A 17,242-nucleotide genomic window follows, 5' to 3' on the forward strand; every position below is an offset into this window, starting at 1 on the left:
ATATACATAAAATAAGCATAAAAACCATAAATCTTCATCCCATGGTACCCTGTGAAACTGGTTAGCATTGCAACCCTTTCTAGGTGAAACAACTGCCTCAGTATTAACTTTGAGGCTAGAAACTGAGAGCAGATGCTCGTATTGTAAGCTTTAGAGGTGTTGGAATATTTAAAAGCTTCATTTTCAGCCTGATTGGGGCTGTAATATAAATGTGTAGGTAAATATATGTATGTTAGATAGCCCTTATTTAAGCGACATTTGGCAGGTGCTCTTCTCCAGAGCGACTTGCATTTGACACAGGTAGGAGAATGTGGAGGTGAGGGGCCTTGCCCAGGGACTCTTATTTGTGTGCACCATCCAGTGGTGCTGAAGTCCCTTTTAGATAATTGTTTGCTGGATTATCGTCCAGTATTTTCAGTCTGACAGTAATAATTGTGAATAATTATCTGTAATTGGCTTAATCTGGAGCTCACTCCTTAATAATATGCCTGTTCTAATCTGCCTCGCGCTAACGGAATAACAAAACCTGCTAATAATAACAGGGTGTGGGTCAGTACTGATGGGAACTGAATGCGAGTCAGCCAGTCATTACAGAACCTCCTCTGGTTAACCTGATCCGGCTCAAGCAGTGCGAGGGTAATGTCTGAAAAGGTGTAGATCCTTTTCCAGCAAGATTTCTCATGCTTTTTGTAGCAGGTTACCAGGTTCTCTAACATCTGTCTGCTGCTTAGCTTCGTCTTTAACATGCAGATGCCAGGTAGAGTGGACTCCAGAGAGGGCAGGAGAGCGGGAGAGGTGGCTCGGCAGCTGTCTACTGAAAACATCCTGCTCCTGCGCTATTGTCTATAGAGGGGCACGGAGAGCGGAGTGACCACACACACACAGGAAGATGTGGAGACACTGCAGCACCTGACGTGATGGCGGTCACTGTGTAACAAAATTACCCCCAGCAGTAAGGACATGCGACTACATTTGTGATCAGGTGATCAGTGCCATTTAAAGGGCCCATATCATTTAAGGCTGACCTTTTAAGCTCTACCTATTCAGCTTGTAGCGGTAGCCGTTTATTCATACTGCAGTTATAAGGCCTGTTTGAGTCCAGACAGCTTTGAAAGCACAATAAAGGGCAGCCAACCTAAACCGAAGTTATTTACTTATGTTGTAATGGTAACGCAAACAGCCTGTGTAATTCTAAAACCCATTTAACAGCAGCTGCATCACGAGCAGTGTGCTACTATGCTAATCAGTTTAGACTTTTACACCAGCTGTGCATGTTGAGCCAAAAATAAATAAATAAATAAATAAATAAAATAAATAAAGACCTCACTTTGGATCTATTTTTGACTCATCTAAAAATTGTCTAGTGTTTTGTTGGCAGAAACGGTACAAAATGCAGTATTTACAGTGTTATTTTTGCTAAATGTACAGTCTGGGCCAATTAGCATCTTAAGAAATGGCTGCTTTGAAGTCTAAAGTAAGTATTTGTTTAAATTCCACTGCAATGAGCTGTTTATCACCTGATATTTTGACCAAAACAGTTGTTAAAAAACTTATTTAAATTGGAAAATTAGCAGGTAAGTTATCTGTACCAGACGGAAGTGTATAAAAACAAAAAAAAAATTATATAAAGTGGGTAAAAACCTGAATGTGAAGAAAAATAATCCATGAAAATGTGCATTTCTGGTACAGAACGAAGCTGTAAGATTGCTTGTAAAGTAGCAATAAAGTCTGTTAGCTTATTTAAAAAACGGTGGTCTAATTTAGTCCACATAATGTTTATTCAAGCAGTACACAGACCCTACAGGCATGTGTAGCTTGACGTAACACGCTGCTTCACATGTGAAATGGGCTTAAGGGGTAGTAAGAGGTAGGGCAATATTAATATTAAATATTAAATAATTGTGACTTTTTGGTTCATAAACCTACAAAATGTCCTCAGGGGAGCAAAAAAATGCAAGAAACGGGTATGGGCCCTTTAAAGCAGCTGCACACGCACACAGACACGCTGGGCTTTATCCACACACACACTGGGCAAGTGCATTTGCCCTTTGGCCTCCTGTTCTGGAAGCAGAGCAGGAGCGTCTGTGCTATTTTTCAACCAAGAGCGTTTATACCAGTCATCACTTCGCAAGTGGTGCTTGGGACAGTGACAGCCATCCTTGAGAGAGAGCGAGAGAGTGAGTGAGTGTGTGTGAGCTTATCTCTGTGTGTGTGTGTGTGCGTGCATGCCTGGGTGGGTGGGTGTTTAGTTGAGTGTATGTGTGTGTGTGTGTCTCCTGCTCTTGTTTCTCCGTGCCCCTCTTCTGCCACTCATTGTGTGTGATCCGTAGGCAGCTAGAGGTCTGTGGTTCTTGAATTGGGATCTTTTTTTTTCTTCCTCTCTCTTATGCTTTTTATCTCCCCCTCTTTCTTCTCCCTCCCTCTTTCTCTCTCTCTTTCTCTCAACACTCAACTCTTTTAAGCCTTGCATGTGTAAACTTGGTAGCAGTCATTTTTCTCTCTCTTTTCTGTCTGACCTTAACCCCCCCACCTCCCTCCGCCTTTTTATGTTCGTCCCGATACACCCCACAAACCTGGGAGATGTGCACTGGGCAGCTATGATGATAGTGGTCACTTTTTATTGCACATACACACACACACACACACACACACACAGATACACTACACGAGTACATGCACACATCACACACATACCTCTCCAGTGTCACAGTATATGTATGGGACGCTGCTGCTGCTAATAATAATAATATCTAAATATATATTTTTATTTATTTATTTTTCTATAGCACCTTCTCAGAGAACTTCTCCAAGCTCGAAGGACTTGGTAAAACTTGCAATTATCGCAGGACGAGTGAGTTTCCTGTAGGACTGCACTGCAATAGTCTCATCATAGGACAGTGTTGGATAGGAGAGAGTCCCCGCTAGCAGATGCCCGGGCAGCGTCACGCTGAAGGCAGCATGAGCCGGCATTAGAGCCAGCCATCCTCGGGTCATAGTGGCAGTGCCTTAGTCCTCTGGATCACTCGGTCCTTATTTCATAAAGCATCTATCAGAGGCAGAATATATTTGCCCCATGTCATTTATTTTACTCCAATAGTTAAAATATATATAATTTTATAGCAATACATTGGAGAGAAACTTTATTATTTTAATATACATTAATATAACATTATTGTGCAGCCCTAGTATCTTGTACCTGAATGCCTGAAGATCATCTGGTCACCTAGTAGAGTGTGGAGTTGAAGTTGGAGTGTCACCTAGACCATATAAATGGTTGTGGAGCTCTGATGGGTGCATGCATTTGAATATGGGACACTGCAGCCATTTTCAGAAGCAGGATCTGCCTGGAAATCTCAGAGCTGTTTATCGGGGAGTGGCCTAAAATAATCAGTAATCATGTAAATCTGACTGTAATTTTCTCAGAGGACAAGAGAGACACAAATAAAATCACCAAAGAGCCCTGCTTAAAAAAAGAAAAAGAGAATTATCCCAGGACCCCATATGCATTTAATCTTGTCTGAATAGGGCTGCGGCCAATCAGGATGGAAATAAAATCAGAGGTATGGAGTCACAGACTGTGGAAGGGAAAATTGCCCCAGGACCTCATGTACATTTGAATCCACTAGGGCTTATCATGCTGTAAGTAGTTGAATGTACTTCTACCCCACAGGAAGAAACGCACAGCTAACATTAGAAAAATTGCACATTTGGGAAATCTGATCCAGTGTTTTCTGCATGATGTCGACACCCACCAATACCAGTATGCCTCCTCAGTCCAAAAACCCTTTAGAAAGTCTGGAGCCTTCTGAAAATGAAACATGGTGCTCTTGTGTCCTCCTGTGTCTCCCTCAAGCCAGCTCTGTCTCTTATTCTCCCGCACAGCCAGACAAACGGTAGCAGGCAAGGTCAGTGCCCTCCATTTTGCACTGCAGAGGGAGTTTATTGATGCAGTAACTGCTTTGCTTTTCGCTGCGGTTTTCACTGTGTCTCTGTTAGATAAGGTGAACCTAGCGTTACTTTTTGAAGGCCCTTATTGATCTATATATAGTGTGGTGTGCTGGTCCAGGTGGGGAATCGAACCTCAGTCAGTCTGCCACATGGAGGGCAGCAGTGTTATCCACTACAGTATGCATGGCAGTGTGCAAGAGGGCAGCAGGTTTTTTAGGAAGTGCTATTAATTACTTCAGTTTATTTATATGCACAAAACATGCAATATTGTCCTTGGAAGTCCGGCTGCTTACATGTACTCATGCTGTCTTGCAGGGCCAAATTACCCCCCCCCCCCCCCCCCCCCCCCCCCCCCCACACACACACACACACACACACACACGCACACACAACCCTCGTACACAACCCTCGTCAGTGTGTCTGAAAGACGAATCCAAGAATGTTCTGAGGGAAAGGTCAAAAGTTGTCGTTTTCACACTCTGTGCTGACCCTTTGTACACATATCCAGAATTGCTCTGTCCAGTGTGTTCAACAAGGGTTGCCAGTTTAGGATGATAAACTGATGTAAGCCATGCCTAATTAAAATTGCAGCACTCTGTTCTAGCAACCTGAATGAGTTTTAGGGGTCAGTGCAGGGTGAGGTTGATTTAACTAGGGCTGCTAAATAGTGTTAGTGTCACAGTTATGCCCGTAACATTACTAATATTTCAGAAGAATGTAAAATGCAGACAAGGATCTAATCAGTCACTGAATCATCTGAGTGAAGTCTTTGTTTTGATCAAACTAATGAAGGTCAGCCTATTTTTATTATTTCATTAATAATCCTAAAATTACTTTGAGTTATTTGGTAACTATTAGGTTTAGTATGTCTTTCGGCATCCCACAGGGCTCTATTTTAGGGCCTATAAAAGTATCATCTCTGGCCGTGAAGAAATGTGAGCTGACATACAGGGTCTAAAGAGTTAACCATGACACATCAGCTATTCCCAAACACGGGCATGTTGCCACTAACAGTATTATGGCAGTATGGTATTTTCTCCATATCGTGCAGCCCTGGATTTGGCTTAATTCACGTAAACATAGACAGCAGAGTGATTTCGTTCCTCAGTGGAAAATGATAAAAATAAATCCCTGGGAAGATGATCTTAAACTGGATAAAGCTACATATCCCTCAATCTCTCTTTCCGTTCTCCCATTCGATTGACCCAGGCACCCCCTCCGCCACAGTCCGTTATCAGGAGAGTGTGATGTGTCTTTCTCTCGCACACTCGCTCATTCCCTCAGTCGCCCTCTCTCGCAGTCTTGCACACATACGCACAGAGGGTTTGAGAGCAGCTGTTATGTTGGGATCCCAGTTAAAAACACACACATACACACACTATTAAATACCTTGGAGGGTTGGCAGTGGGAGGCACCCTGCTGCCACCCCTAAGGATCACCTCTCACCTCCCGAACAAACAGTGTTCAGTTCGTTAACACCATCCACATTTAGGAGTATAGAAATAGAAGAAAAGGATTCAGCTGCATTGGTTTGATCCAGGAGATAAAGGTGCTATTATTTGGGTAAAATAATATCGTGACTGGTCAGAAGTTTGGTTTATATGTATAAAATAGTGTTATTTTTAAATAGATTAAGACAAAGTATGTTTCCATATATATATATATATATATATAGTTTTTTTTTATATATAGATGGGATATGAATTTATGGATATGGACTTAAGGATGTGTCATATATATATATATATATATATATATATATATATATATATATATATATATATATATATATATGTATATATATATATATATATATATATGTATGTCGCTAGCATTTGTTTATTTATTCTGGCATTTCAATCAAATCTGAAAAAGGTGGGTGTAAACCATCTATGTTGGTGTGTTTAGGGTTTTGGGTTTATGGACTTGGTCTTGGGCTAAAGCTTTGCACCAGTGGCAGATGCTCTTGTTAAATGCATGTTTAAATGGATGTTAAGGTAAAATATAAGTATAACTTGTAGATTCAACTGTTTTTAGCTCTTTAGAAGCACAAATGGTTCCTGGCTTTTCTTCCGGGAACAACTCCTCCAGTTTGCATTGCTTTGCATGTAGTCACTCTCTGCTCCAGGGGTGCTGTAGCATGGTTGACCCTGTGCTCTTTACTCTTATACCACCTGCCTAATATTGAGTAGGCTCCCCCTCGTGCCACCACAGCAGATTTGACGTTCGAGGCATGGACTCCACAAGACTTCTGAAGGCGTCCTGTGGTATCTTGCACCAAGGTGTTAGCAACAGATCCCTGGAAGGTGGGACCTCCATGGATTGCTCTTAAAAATAGTGGTTGTTTGAGCAGTGCCATAGCAGCAGCAGTAGTAGTAGTACATGGTGATGTATTTTAACAGAATCTGTTAGTTCAGTCCTCTCAGTTCGCACTATATCAGTGTTAGAAACGTTCCTGCTGTTACAGAGCAGCTGTGAGACCTTATGGGACAAGACACCCTCACACATGCAAACACACTAGGCTGTAAAATCTGTTCCAGTACACACACTCGCACAGACATGCTGCCATGTACATCTCTCTTTATTCCCAGTAGATCCCTCTCTTTGTTTGAGGCCTTCAACAAAAAAAAAAAAAGTCTCTTCCCCCCCCCTCCTTGCCTCTGCCCCCCTCTCTCTCTCCTCTCTCAGTGGGTTAATAGCAGCACATTGCACACCTCCCACCCCCATCCAACCTTTCTCCACCAACACTCTGTCCTTTGTGGGAGTGTACCTGTTTGGACACTTTTATAACACTTCTTTTAATTTCTTTTTTTTTTATCATTAATATTAACAACTACAGACTGACAGTTAGTGGATTTTTAGATGTCTGACACTGTCACTGTCTTTATATAGTGGAAAGATTGCATTAATAATTATATATATATATATAAAAAAGAGACAGTGTGAACAGTAGAGAGTTGTAGAGTCTGGCCGTTTTTCTTCCGTTTTGTGTGACGTTTGACTGTTCTTTTGACAGGCCAGGGTTTAAAAGCCAGGTTCGTATGGACATGTTTTCACTCCACTTGCACTGCTGTTGGATTCTTCGGCGTTGTTGCTTTTCATCTGTCTGTTTTATTTTAGCGCATTCATTTGTTCATCCGCGCAAAACCCGCCCCCCCCTCCTCCTCACGTGGCCACGTCTCGAAACATCTGCCTGTCATTGCTGCGTCTGACCAGTCAGTGGCTGGGAAAATCAGCTGCCCCGGTTCCGATCGACCCGATTTGCCCCTCGGAATGCTGCGACTGGATAACTGGGTCCCTCTCGCCCCTTCCGAAAAAGCCTTTACGCGATTGGCTCGAATGCAGGGCGGAATTACTATTATGCAGCGATCACTAGGTAATATGAGGTCATCTCAACCTTCTCCCCACAGCTTGTGTCCTCCAAACAGCCAGATGGATCGCTTGCACGAGTGTATGTGTGTGTGTGTGTGTGCGCGCATGGTGCGTGTGCGCATTGCCGCAAGCCAGATCTGCTGCAGAACCACTGCATTGCAGGCCATTTGGGCAGGGCTTGCTGCAAGCACATCTGCACTGCTGATAAATGAAAGGGATCTCAGGATGTTCATCGTTCTCCTGCACGTTGACTGCGTAGATACGCAAGATGAGGCGACCTTCATTTTCTCTGACCTGGGAGAAGGCATAGAGCTTGTTTACACCTTGCTTTAAGATGTGTTGTTTGTGTCGGGATCATGTCTATGATCTACTCTGGTTGGATTTCGTTTATACCTTCCACTAAAATGCTAACTTGGTGAGACTGGAGGAGACCCAAATTTTACTGTCCCATATAAAGATGCAGGTCACTTTTTGCTGGAAGCTTTCTCACCCGTTACTAAGTAAGTGTGAGAGGAGGGAATTCCTGCATTGCAGGGTCTCCATCTTGCATTTCGTCTACGCTTGTAGATTCCTCTCTGACCACCATCCAGATGTATTTTAGATGATCAGTGATCTGGGTGATCTAGTCACATTGTGTCCTGGGTGTGTTTACACCTGGCTTCTCAAGTGTTTAGGTGAAGCCTGATTGTGATCTGGTCATTGAAGGTGGTGCAAGGTGTAAACAGCTCTGGGGTCATGTTTTTGACCCCCTTCAGAAACGATAGTCAATGTTTTTTTTACAGCAATTGAGGGATCCATGGCAAAAACCATGGTATTAACCCTGTAATGACCCGTTTTCCATCGTTGCTTATCCCAGTGCAGACTCCTGATTCTTAAAAAAAGATAAGAGGGCTAGTCCAGGCCTTATCCCACTCCCATGGCTAATTATGGACCTCCACGGAAGGATAAAGTAGTGGGATAAATATTAGTGCAGCTCTGCATACCTGCAGTAAGTGACTTGCTGTTGTCAGGAGGATTTACTAGCAAGTTTAAACCCCAGCACTTTTAACCATTGAACTGAAATCTGAACCTTCTCAGCACATTAAGCATGAACAGATGATTATGGGGAGAGAAGGAGGCTTCACCAGTCTAGGTTCTCCCTGAGCCTTCATCCCTCTCCTGTAGGCAAGTATGAATCCTGTTGAGATCTGTTGAGTTCAGATTAACAAACATCATGTTTCCTTCATGTTAATGAACCAACATGTAAAACTAAAGTGCAGCTGTTTGCTTCAGCCTCATCTAGTTCACCGTAATTTGTTAAAAATACAAAATAATGACGGGTCAGCTTTATAATCACCGTATTAGAAAGCAAAACAGTGAGCTGGAAAATCCGCACTCCCACCCTTTCCTCCCTTCGCCAATCAGTCTTAGAGTATCAAAACAACCGCTAAATTGCATTATCAGGACGTGGCAGATAAAAGACGACGGCTCCCGGAGGGGGAAAAGGGGCGTGTTTTGTGCCGGTGACCACACCCACCCTGATCATATTGCACTAACTTTGTTCTTGCTCCACCCCTTCTCGACTCTGAGACCACCACTCATGGCTCGGCCTGCTTCAGTCTAACCCTGCCCCTCCCCTCTAGCCTGTGTCCTCGGTTTAGATGACCTTGCGCGTGCCTGTTCTCATCTCTAACCGTCATCCACGGCTCTTTGGTCCCTCCACCCTCCTCCCTGTATATGCTCAGTATACAGTACTCAGTACTAACACCGCCGCCTCTCTCTTTTTGTTAAAGTGGATTTAACAAAAAGCTGCATGCTGGTTAATGGGTTTTTGGTATTCACCTTTTTCCACATTTCTTATGTGTCATTTTTTTAACCTTACCGTCATGTTTGTCTATTTTTATTCATTATTTATTTATTTTTGTAGTTCCAGATCCATTCCCCTTAGTGTGCTTGGAATGATTAGACACATTTTGAAGTGTCTTTGTGGCTTGATGTAGTTTGAAATTATGTAGTTTGCCTTTCCTTTTTTTTTCTTCCTTTTTTTTGTGTTTTAAACATTAGAATAATCTCTTATCCCGACACACACACACTCTCTCTCTCTCTCTCTTTCTCTCTCTCTTCTGTCTTCCCACGCACATACATACATGTGTGCACACACACCGGGCCTCTTAATGGTAACCCGAGGCCGCTGTCTCTCTCTCTGTCTCTTTCTTTCTCTCTTCTGTCTCTATCTCCTTCAGCCTCTCGCTCTCGCTGTCCTCCTCCCTCTCGACCTGTCTCTATCTCGCTCTCGTTTCGGCTGCATTCTGTATGTTTTCGTGGTGGTTCTGTTGTCATGGTGAACTCAGAAAAGCTTGTGGAAGTTTTTAAGTTGATGCAAGATCTCTACGTATGTTTCATTTTTGATCTTTTTTTTTTATCCCCCTCCCATTTCTGATCGTTTTCTTCTAGTCGTTTGTCTATTAATCTCTCTCTCTGGAGCGGTTTATATATGTATGACCATGCCATGATACGTATATAACCGTGCACCCCCACCCCCCTCATCCCCTTTCCTTCCTACTCTGAGACTGAAGGTGAATCAGTAGACTCAGAGTCTGTGTTCTCGAGTTTGTGTGCGGTGCTGGCTGTTTAGCTCCATTGTATGGTGTATGAAGAATGCTCCGCTTAGTGAGTAGATCAGACTTCAGATTCTACACTGCAAACGGTAATATCTTGGCAAGTGAGAGCACCTTAAATCTAGTAGATGTGGCTAACATGCTCCCCTTATGGGGTTGTACAGCTGCTAATGCAATGTAGGGTTAATTCCAATTCTTATAATCTGATAAACCACGCCCACTACCTGGCCAATTTACTCCAATACGATGCACCAGTTGGCTAAGTTGGCCAAATGACAGACCCTTAGAAGAGGCTATTGGCTCAATCACTATTGACCCTGCAACCTAGTTCAAGACTTTGCCTGATCACTGTCCCTAAATCAACTGAAGAACTCTCAGACAACGATGAACAGCAACCAAGTCCAAGACTAGGCTTAATCAGGGACTGTAAAACCAGCCCTGGGGGTTCAAGCGGTGATGAAGACTAGGCTTAATCAGGGACTATAAAACCAGCCCTGGGGGTTCAAGCGGTGATGAAGACTAGGCTTAATCAGGGACTGTAAAACCAGCCCTGGGGGTTCAAGCGGTGATGAAGACTAGGCTTAATCAGGGACTATAAAACCAGCCCTGTGGGTTCAAGCGGTGATAAAGACTAGGCTTAATCAGGGACTATAAAACCAGCCCTGTGGGTTCAAGCGGTGATGAAGACTAGGCTTAATCAGGGACTATAAAACCAGCCCTGGGATGCCAGCCCAGCAGTGGATGTTGTTCAAGCAGCAACAAACTGCAACCTAGTCGAAGCCTCTGCTCAGTCTGTGTCCAATTAACCAGCCACCAGATGTTCAGGCAATGGTAAACTGCAAGCTAGTCTAAAACTAGTTTTAGTCCGTGTACATGAAACCAGTTCTCTGTGTTCAGGCAGTGATGAACTGCAGCTTAGTCCAAGGCAAGTTCTTGGACTAGGTTGCGATGTCAATAGTGAATCAACTCTTGGGCGATACAGCAGGTAGTCTGTTCTGGTGGTTTGTCATTTGAGAAATCACTGTCCAAGACCTGGCTTACTCTGAGGCCATTAAACCAGCAGTGAGTGTCCAGACAATGATAAACTGCAGCCTAGTCCATCACTAGGCTTAATCATTGCTTTTTAAACCAGCCTTACGGCAGTGAGGAGTATTCCCAGACTGTTCTTGATACTGCACATGGTATCAGTTACAAAAATCTCATTTCTGGTGTCCTGACAGGCCTAGAATCAGAGGTACAGCTCTGTACTGCACTAAACCAGATTTATGATGCCTTCACTCGTCAGTATATCATTTCTTTTGCAGTGTATAAGTGTGAAGAAAGGTTCTCACCCCATTCAGTCTTACAGTGACCCTTCATATAACTGTAGCCCCAAATAGACTGTAGGAGCCAGTAGGGTTGCTTTACAGCAGAGAACCCTGTGATCCTGTCCTTTGTATTCGTTCTTTCTACCCCTCTTTCCACTCCTCCTGCCCTCTTCCTTCCCTCCCTCCTTCCCTCTCTTTTCTCTGACAAGGAGTTCTGACCTCAAAGGGTATGATGATTATGATCATGATGATGAAGACGAGAGTGAAGATTGTGTTACGGTAGTCTTGCTGCTGTGTGGGCTTGTGTCATAAAATTGTGTATGTGTGTGTGTGGGTGGATGAAGGTGTGTGTGTGTGTGTGTGTGTGTGTGTGTGTGTGTGTGTGTGTGTGTGTGTGTGTGTGTGTGTGTGGAAAGCGCCTCTTATTATTGGAATATTTTTGGTCTTTCTTTCCTCTTTTCCTCCCATCAGGATAACATTGGCCATCGGCTACTTCAGAAACATGGCTGGAAGCTGGGACAAGGCCTTGGCAAAAGCATGCAGGGTAAGGACCTCTCACACTCTTTCTCTCTCTCTCTCTCTCTCTCTCTCTCTCTCTCTCTCTCTCTCTCTCTCTCTATCAATGCTGTCTCCTCTCTTGTAAGTGGTTTTATCATTTGATATGTTTTCCCCCTCTATCTTCATGTCCTTTTCTGAGCTCTCGTTATTTTCTTGTTCGTTCACGAGCCGTTTGTGTGGCTCCTTAGCGCTCACACGAGGCGCACGACTGTGGGTTTATCAGGGTTTTGCTCAGGAAAGGCTTCTGCTTGTAGTTTGGGACTGCGAAGGAGAGGTAGCAGGATAAGCGGATGGAGCAGAGGGAAAAAGGAAAGGGAAAAAAGAAAGTCTTTCGTGTGTACTAGCCCTCCTGTCTCATGATGCTTTTTGACCTAGGGCTGTGTTTATCCAATCAGAGCAGCGAACAAACAGTGCCTTAGGAGGACACACTCACTCATACACACACACACACTACACATGTACAGAGCAGATCAAAAGCACAAGCAGGCGCATTCTGCACACTCTCCAGTTACATAAACAAAGGACGATTTTATCATATGTTAAAGCAATGGGGCTCAGGTCCGCGCTACGCACTGCTCCAAAATAACCAGGAAAACAACTGGCTGTTTGCCCTCTTTCTTCGCCTCCCTCCCTTCTTTTCTCCCATCTTCTTCTTCCTCCCCCCCCGTCTTTCCGTCTCCCTCCCTCTCCATCTCTTGCCTGCAGAATGTCAAAATCACCCTTTGTTAATACAGACTTGTTTACTGGCTGCAGGGCTTGTGTGTTCTGTTGGGAGGGGCTTGAGAGAGCATTTTCCATACACACAGCCCCTCGCTTGTGTCTCTATGAACAAACAGCTGCATTGAGATGCAGGGAATGATTAGCCTGGCTGTCCTCTCTGCTTGCATTCTGATGGAAGCCATGGATTTTAGTAGGACTGCAACGATCGCACAACACCGCACACTGCAATGGTGGCACACCACCTTTATGATTTACATATGTATCGTCGCCGTCATGCAAACGATATGACGTAATAGGAATCTGGTAGTTCTTTGTTGTGTCAGAATTTCATGATCAATGGATCAATAGAAATGCTCCGAAATGACTTAGAATAAAATCTAGTGTGACTGATAAAATATACAGTGAGGTCCAAAGGCCAGATTCCCTTCCAATTCAGGGCGGTTTTCAATACTAATTATTTGATTAGCTTAGGGAAAAATACAGTCTTTTACATTTTAATCAGTGTTAGATTTTTGAAGTATTTGGTGGTGTGTCCCCATTTTATTTGACCTCTTTTTAAAATAATCTTTGCCCCCTGTTTACACTTGGACACTTCGTCCATCTGGAGTATCAGGATATTATCTGGATGAGGCCGAGCCACATAAAGCCCCAAGTGTAAATCAACGCACCTAACACACCAGATACAAATCCACTCACTTAAACCACTTCAGGAGGTGGTCTGAGACACATTTGAGCCACGTTATAGCAGAGTAAACACATCCGTCTCTGTCCGAGAAGCATTCAACATCCGAAACCCCTCCCAGTACCAAAACACCAGTTATAATTGGCGCAGTTTTGCAAATTTGCAGATTTCATCCCACTTCAGCCGGATTTCAGTCTAACCGGAGATGAAATTGACTACCCAGTGTAAGCTCATGTGGCTACAATCTCAGGATACAATTCAGATATTATCCTCACACAGTGAACAGGGTCATTTTTCCTAATTTCTTAATAGACTCATTCTTGCTGTCCATCACCAAAATTAAAGCAACATTTATAAGCAACATTCAGAATTAGTTTTTAAAGTGTTTTCTGTAACTTTCTGTGCCAAAGTAAGGACAAGGATGGGCAATTATTGCATGTGTTCAACCCTGAATGTTAATATTAATCAATAACTATTATTGAATAATTAACCGGTGTGTCTGCTGTACAAAGGAAATCCGTGTAAAACGAACGTTGCAGAACCTGAGCCTCATTCTTTAACTTGAGTTTCTGAGTGCTTTTTAATAGGTGTTTAATAAACAGCAGCTCTGAACAGGCACAGCGTGTCCTCTCTCTCTCCTCCAAGCCATACATGGAGTCTCGGAGGACCTCACAACCTTAAACATAGATGAAAGGTCCTGATTCCGTAGGAGGATTAGGAGCCACAGTGAGCGTGCCTCAGAGCGCAGTCTCTTTTTAAGGCCTCCCTCAGCTTGAAAGTTGAATAAATGAGCAAATGCATTGTGGAGATGTGACGATGTGCATCATGGTGCCTGATCATTTTAATTAATTGGAATATCTAATGATGCGTTTACAGTTTGAACATCAAACCAAACTCGATTAGCAGCCCCCCTCAAACAGAGTCTCCGCTGTGGTCTTAGTAGTAAATGATACAACGAAAATTAAGTATTTTCCTCTTTGTTTAGACAAACCTGTGATGATATGGAATTGTGATTTGCTTCTTATTAAAGCTGAATCAAATATATTAGCCATGTTTTTTGAAACACCCAAGGGCTTATGGTTCCAGCGCTTGGTGGTCTTAGTATTATGTGCAATATACGCACAATGTACATGTTACTTTCAGACAATGCATAATATATAGTATAGACACATACTCTGGTTATGGTTTGTAGACTAAGGTCGAGAGTATAAAGAGTATGTACATATATATACAGACAATATGTAATATACACTGTATACAAACTATAACCAAAGTATATAAGGACAAGAATATACACACAATTATTTGCAGTACATATACACCGTACACATGCTATAAGTGGATTATAATTGCTATGATATACAGTGTACATCTTATTACATGGGGAAAATGCACAACATGCAGCAAACAAAACACACAGGAAGTACAAGAGAGCGCTGTGCCGAGGCTGCCGGTCGTGGCGCCATCTTCCGTCTTGCGTTACATTAGAAAGATGCTTTTCGCAGTTGCAGATAATGTTATCTTTCTACACCAGGGCTGCTTAATCCTGGTCCTAGAGATCTACCACCCTGCAGAGTTCAGCTCCACCCTGAATCTAACGCACCTGATCCAGATAATGAGGGCCTTCAGGAGCAACTCAACATTAGAGTCAGCTGTGTTGGATCTGAGCTCTTCAGGGTGCTAGATCTCCAGGACCAGGATTAAGCAGCCCTGTTCTACACCATTCGAACATTTCATGATAAATGGACCAAAACAAATGGATAAAAAAAAAAGATTACATGGAATAAAAAGTGGAGATACATGGTTGTATCCCAGTGGAGCGTGAAGTTAGCTTGTAGGGCGACTACAGCTATGAACATCTCTGCCATTGCCTTTGTTCTCTTGCCTGAATAATGATGTCATAGCTGGCAGACCCAGGGTCTATTCAGCAATTGATCAGCGAGTTCATGGGGTTTAGAGATATGCCTGTAACACACACACACACACACACACACACACACGCACGCACGCACACACTCTGTTGGCTCAGCAGGATGGATACGAGCTCCATTAAGGCTGCCACTGACCATAGCCTGCACTAATTGAAAACATCTGCACGCTGCTGAGATGTGCAGGTATGCAGCGTCCTCAGACAACACCGTATTTGGTTGTACTTATGTGTACATCGATTGAGCCGGCGGATTGTGTGTGTGTGCGCGCAGTGTTGTCAGGGATTGCAGATAGGAGAGCTGGATTATAGTAGCATGAAGCACTTCATTTCTTCCGTCTGTACGCTCAGCTACACGGGGCATGCTTAGGTTTTGTGTGCTTTGTGCTTTTGTGCTTTAGCCTTGTAGCTGGTGCTTAGTATGACAAATGTGTGAGTACTAGTTATACACACACACACACACAAACAATCTCTACTGAGCAGCTGTTATTATCCAACTGTTCCCAGTGGTGAGGTCAGCATTGGGCATACAGCACCAGAGCTTTGTTTAGTGCACACGAGGTCGTCTCTGTATGTGCGTGTCTGTGCTCTTTTTGACTGTCTGCTCGTGCACTGCATGTACTCTGCGTCCATTGAACTAAGCTGAAGATGGGCAATAACACATTATTACGATGGCTGTGCTCCAACGTACCTGCATTAGCTGTGTTCCACCGTGCTCGAATGGTTATCTAAAACTGAATATGCACTTATTTGCGTCAGGAGTACATACCGTTCTCACAGTGGCCTACTGAATACGACAGTCAGCAAGTGTGGAATTGTTCAGGCAGACTGCAGTGCCGCTGCTTGTTCCCAATAGGACACTAAAACTATTAAAATTGGGTATTAGAATATTAATTTTGACGGCAGTGAATAGGTAGGAAGGTCACTCATTAGTACTACATGCTAGTAGTGGGTGGTGTGGGGGTACATTCATTACTACGGTATAGTATAATAACATTGGCTTATTTGAATACATATACTCATATTTAACAGATGCGATGTGGCCATTTTTTTAAATGTACAAAACAGGAAAAGTAAGCAATAAATAGGTGACAACTCTTAAAAGAAAGGAAAATAAATGTTAATTTGAAATCCGACAAAGTCGTAATATATATCTCGGTGCATGTGCGTTACGTCAGCTGCTGCACACGTTAAAGGGTTTTAAGATTGATATGATCATCGAAATTGACTTCTTTGTTTTATCAAGCATGTTCCCTAAAGATGCCACCCTGAAGAATTCACCTTCATATCATCAGTACTTGTAAAGTTGTTGTAACTTAACCTGCTGGTTGTTTCCTGTAGGCTAGCTTTCTTCCATCAGAGTGAAATGCTACATTTCAATTTCTACATTTACCCCATTTTCTACCCAGTTTGGAAGGCCAACTACCCAGTCCCCATTCATGCAGATTCCCCAATCACTAGCAAGGCCCCCCTCCCCAAACACGAGGAGGATGAAGACTAGCTCGTCTCCTCCGAAGCATGATGCAGCGGCTCCCTAGTTCTGATATAATAGCTAACGGATGCCTATGCTGAACAACCCATGGTAGAAGTGATGTGGGGAGGTCGTGCCGTCAACCCACCTCTGAGAGAGCAAGGCTGGTTGTGCTCTCTCTGACTCAGGCTGCTGATGGCGAGCAGCACAACCTTCGATTATAGCCTCAATCCACAGTCTGCCACCTGGAGCCTGTGCAGTTTTTTAAAGTTATTAGGATTATAATAAGAATTTTTACATTTATGAATATGTAATACCACAAGTATTGTACAGTTTCATGTTTAGGACAATTTCCCCAAAAAGTTTTGGGATTAATATTAATATTAATACTGCTTTTTAGTGCAGTGTGGCACCAGGATGAGAAAGTGGTTGAAGCCAAAGGCTGTCATCCCAGCCAAACCCAGTGTGCGACAGCTCTGGAATATTAATACCGTCTTTCGGTGCAGTGTGACACCAGGAGCTGAAGCCCAGGGCTGTCATCCCAGCCAGTCCCAGTGTGCGACAGATCTGGAATACCTCCAGAATAACCCACATCTTAGCCATGTTTTGTTCTGTTCGGACATTTTTGTTGTTTATGAAAATGCAGTGCTTTTAGGCAAG

General features: G+C 43.3%; 1 protein-coding gene across 6 annotated transcripts in view; it reads left to right on the forward strand.

Annotated features, from left to right (window-relative positions):
• gpatch8 (G patch domain containing 8) overlaps nt 1-17,242 on the forward strand; it is a 50,067-nt gene that overhangs the window by 17,246 nt on the left and 15,579 nt on the right. For 2 of the 6 annotated variants that reach the window (XM_072693132.1, XM_072693137.1), the window contains one exon: nt 11,696-11,768. In XM_072693132.1, coding sequence (XP_072549233.1) covers nt 11,696-11,768 — 73 coding nt within the window. Of the gene's footprint in view, nt 1-11,343; nt 11,504-11,683; nt 11,769-17,242 lie in introns of those variants that run through there. The other 4 variants (XM_072693133.1, XM_072693136.1, XM_072693138.1 and 1 more) reach the window with 3 other exon arrangements.

The sequence above is a fragment of the Salminus brasiliensis genome, chromosome 12 (genome assembly GCF_030463535.1).
Source record: "Salminus brasiliensis chromosome 12, fSalBra1.hap2, whole genome shotgun sequence".
NCBI lineage: Eukaryota > Metazoa > Chordata > Actinopteri > Characiformes > Bryconidae > Salminus > Salminus brasiliensis.